Raw genomic sequence first — 3,228 nt, 5'->3', positions numbered from 1 at the left:
AGTGGAAATGGGATGACATTGCAATGGACTTTGTAATAGGACTACCAAAGATGCCTAGTGGGAAGAATTCAATCTGGGTAATTATTGATCAGTTGACCAATAGTGCCTATTTCTTACCTATTTCTAACACTGATACTTTGGGAATTTTGACTCGATTGTATGTCAAAGAAATTGTGTGTCTTCATGGGATACCCAAGGGTATAGTGTCAGATAGGGACCTATGATTCACGTCTCATTTCTGGAAGAGTTTGCAGACAGCTTTGGGCACCAAGTTGAAATTTTGCAGTGCTTATCATCCTCAAACCGACGGTCAATCAGAACGCACTATTTAGACCCTTGAAGATATGTTGCGGGCATGTGTCTTGGATTTTAAAGGAAGTTGGGAAAATCATCTGCCGCTTATAGAGTTTGCTTATAATAACAGTTTTCAAGCGTCTATTCAAATGGCCCCTTATGAAGCTCTTTATGGGAGGAAGTGCATATCTCCTTTGTTTTGGGACGAAGTTGGAGAATGGAACCCACTTGGACCAGAAATTGTTCAGGAGATGAGGAATCAAGTTCAAATTAAAAGAGACAGGATGGCAACAGTGCAGAGTTGTCAGAAAAGTTATTTGGACACGAGGAGAAGAGATTTATTATTTGAGGAAGGTGATTGGGTATACCTAAAAGTTTCACCAATGAAAGGTGTTAAGCGTTTTGGTAAGAAAGGGAAACTTAGCCCGAGGTATGTTGGCCCTTTTCAGACTCTGGAGAAGGTTGGACCAGTCGCTTATAGAATTGTCTTGCCAAAATATTTTGGAAAAATTCATGATATCTTCCACGTATTGTCACTAAAGAAAAGCTTTGGACAACAAGAGCCACATTTCCTTGACCCGAAAAGCATTCAACTCTGGCCTGACCTCACGTATGAAGTTGTCCCAACTCAAATCATGGATAGAAAGGAGCAACAATTGAGATCCAAGACGATACCTTTAGTTATGCTATCATGGGAAAATCTTTTGGCTCAAGATTTCTCGTGGGAGAGAGAGACAGACATGAGAAAGTTTTACCCTTACTTGTTCGGGTAGTTTTGAATGTTTTTTTTTCTTTCTCAAGCTTGTTTTGAGCTTTGTAATGTATCTTGTTTCAGAATCAATGAAAGAATCTGCCAATTTCGACGATGAAATTTCTTTTAAGGGGGGGAGGATGTGAGATCCCTAATTTTCATGTGTTTTAACTCCCTAGTATTTATTTAATTATGTTATTTTATTTGTGGTGTTTTCGGTTTGGGCTTTTTAAATTGGTAGTGTTTTTATTTTGTTGGGCTTGTGTAGTTATTTGTAGTATTTTAATTTGTTGGGTTGTGTGTGTGTTTTTAATTGGGCCGTGTGTGTTCTGATTTGACCCAGCCCGTGTTTTGATCCAACCCTTGTGCAAAAAGGGCCCAGCCTGTGCGGTTCTGAAGAACCCAGCCTAGCTCCCTCTGTTATTGGAACGACACCGTTTTGGGAGAAAATTCCTTAGGATTTTATCTTCTTGTTCCTTGCGCCGTGCAACTCCTTTCTTCCTCCTCCTTCTTCTTTTCTTCCATTTTCTTTTGGTTTCTTCTACTTTCTTCTAGATTCTTCTCCTTCTAGCTGCTACCAATGCCATTCAAATCCTTAGTCAAGCATTTCAACTGCAAGCCACCACCTCCACCTTCCATACTTTTACTCTGTGTCATTCAACATGAACACCGAAATCTTGCTGGCAAGTCGTTGCTCCACACGGCCACCACCTCCATCTTCCATGGCTTTGCCGTGTTGAGCTACAATACCTTTCGCATCAAGCACCATCACATGTCTCTTCCACGACATCTGCTAATGGAACCACGTTAGTTATCTACTAATGGAACCGCCATACTTGGCCTGTAAATAGGCCACGGGTTCCTCAATTAAATACTCTTAGTTTCTCTTCCTCTCTCTCTCTCTCTCTCGTATAAGCCTTTTACATCTCTAAGTGTTTAATGTGTTGTTTTGAAAATTTTGGTTGTTAATCCGAGAGCTTGGGAAGTTTTTTCATGCTCTGTTTTGCTCTAAAGTTGTGAATTTCACTCGGTTTCTTGGTGAAATTATTGGCTTGTAGTGAGTTGAGTTTTCCATCCATTTTTCGAGACCAAATTTTTTCCTTGGGAGAAACTCACCAAAAAACAAAAGCCATTGTTTTACTCCACTGTGTGTCGTCGCTGTGCCGCCACCTTTGGCAACACTTCCTTTCGTGCGATCTTCTAGAAATTTTCCAATCTTCGAGTACGTAATTTTCCAACGCAACCCATGAGTTTTAAATAGCATTGTTCTAATTGTCATTCATTTGTAAACTGTTGATTTATTGGAATTGGGACGTGAGTCGTTCAAGTGTTTGGATTAAATTGCAGTCGATGTTGGTGTTGGGCCTTGGGCCGGATTGGAGGACGGGATTACGCGTGTAGTTGGTTGTAAACTATGTATTTGAAATTACTGTGAATTTGTAAATGAGTTATTTACGATATCATCCAATAATTGTTGTCGTCATGCATATTTATCGTATTTAATAAATTGTGCTATGATGTCACGTTGTCTGTCTAGAATTGAGATTGATTGTGGGTGTGTGTGTATCACGACCCTAAGCCGAGATGACGCATTATCTCGGTGGTGCTCCTATGATCACTATGGAGTGAACAAACTGACGTGACATCCCCTGAGTTGTCGCAGGGCGACGACGAGAACAGATGAGACAGTAACGCTCTCGTACCAATTTCGTGACCATTTGACTGGAGAGGTTAAAGGATGCTTGGCCATGTACGCACTGGGCGCGGAACTGGGCATCGCTCGTTATGAAGTCTCATGCATGGACGTTACTCGTGGTGTGATGATGAGAGCCAGGGTGTGCAGACAGTCCATAGGGGAGACTGTGGTGCATGCATAATAAAATAATGGCTATGATTGGGTCAAATGGGATTTTTGGCGTGGGTGACTAAAAGTGTATTTTTGGGAAAAAGGAAATGTGGATTTGTTTCCTTCATATTTGACCGTATGTGGACGTGTGATTGTATTAATGTATTTTTAAATCTCTTGGATGTTTGTTTTGGTTAGTAATTTGCTGAGATGTCATATTCTCATTGTGGTGTATTACCCTGCAGTTCTGTCTTATGGTACCGTAGATTCTGACACAGAGCCCAAGTATGAACATAAGGGACTGACTCCACCAGAGGCTTGAGTTACTAATATGTTG

At 40.8% G+C, this 3,228-nt stretch overlaps 1 protein-coding gene across 1 annotated transcript; it reads left to right on the top strand.

Moving 5' to 3' along the window:
- The first annotated feature begins 443 nt into the window (after positions 1 to 443).
- On the top strand, positions 444 to 1,067 carry LOC118346066. Its single transcript, XM_035687078.1, has one exon. It carries the CDS (start codon positions 444 to 446, stop codon positions 1,065 to 1,067), a length of 624 nt encoding a protein of 207 aa, XP_035542971.1.
- The last annotated feature ends 2,161 nt before the right edge of the window (positions 1,068 to 3,228 follow it).

The sequence above is a fragment of the Juglans regia genome, unplaced genomic scaffold (genome assembly GCF_001411555.2).
Source record: "Juglans regia cultivar Chandler unplaced genomic scaffold, Walnut 2.0 Scaffold_650, whole genome shotgun sequence".
NCBI lineage: Eukaryota > Viridiplantae > Streptophyta > Magnoliopsida > Fagales > Juglandaceae > Juglans > Juglans regia.
Note: the sequence above shows the minus strand (reverse complement) of the source record. Positions and strands in the feature narration are given on the sequence as shown.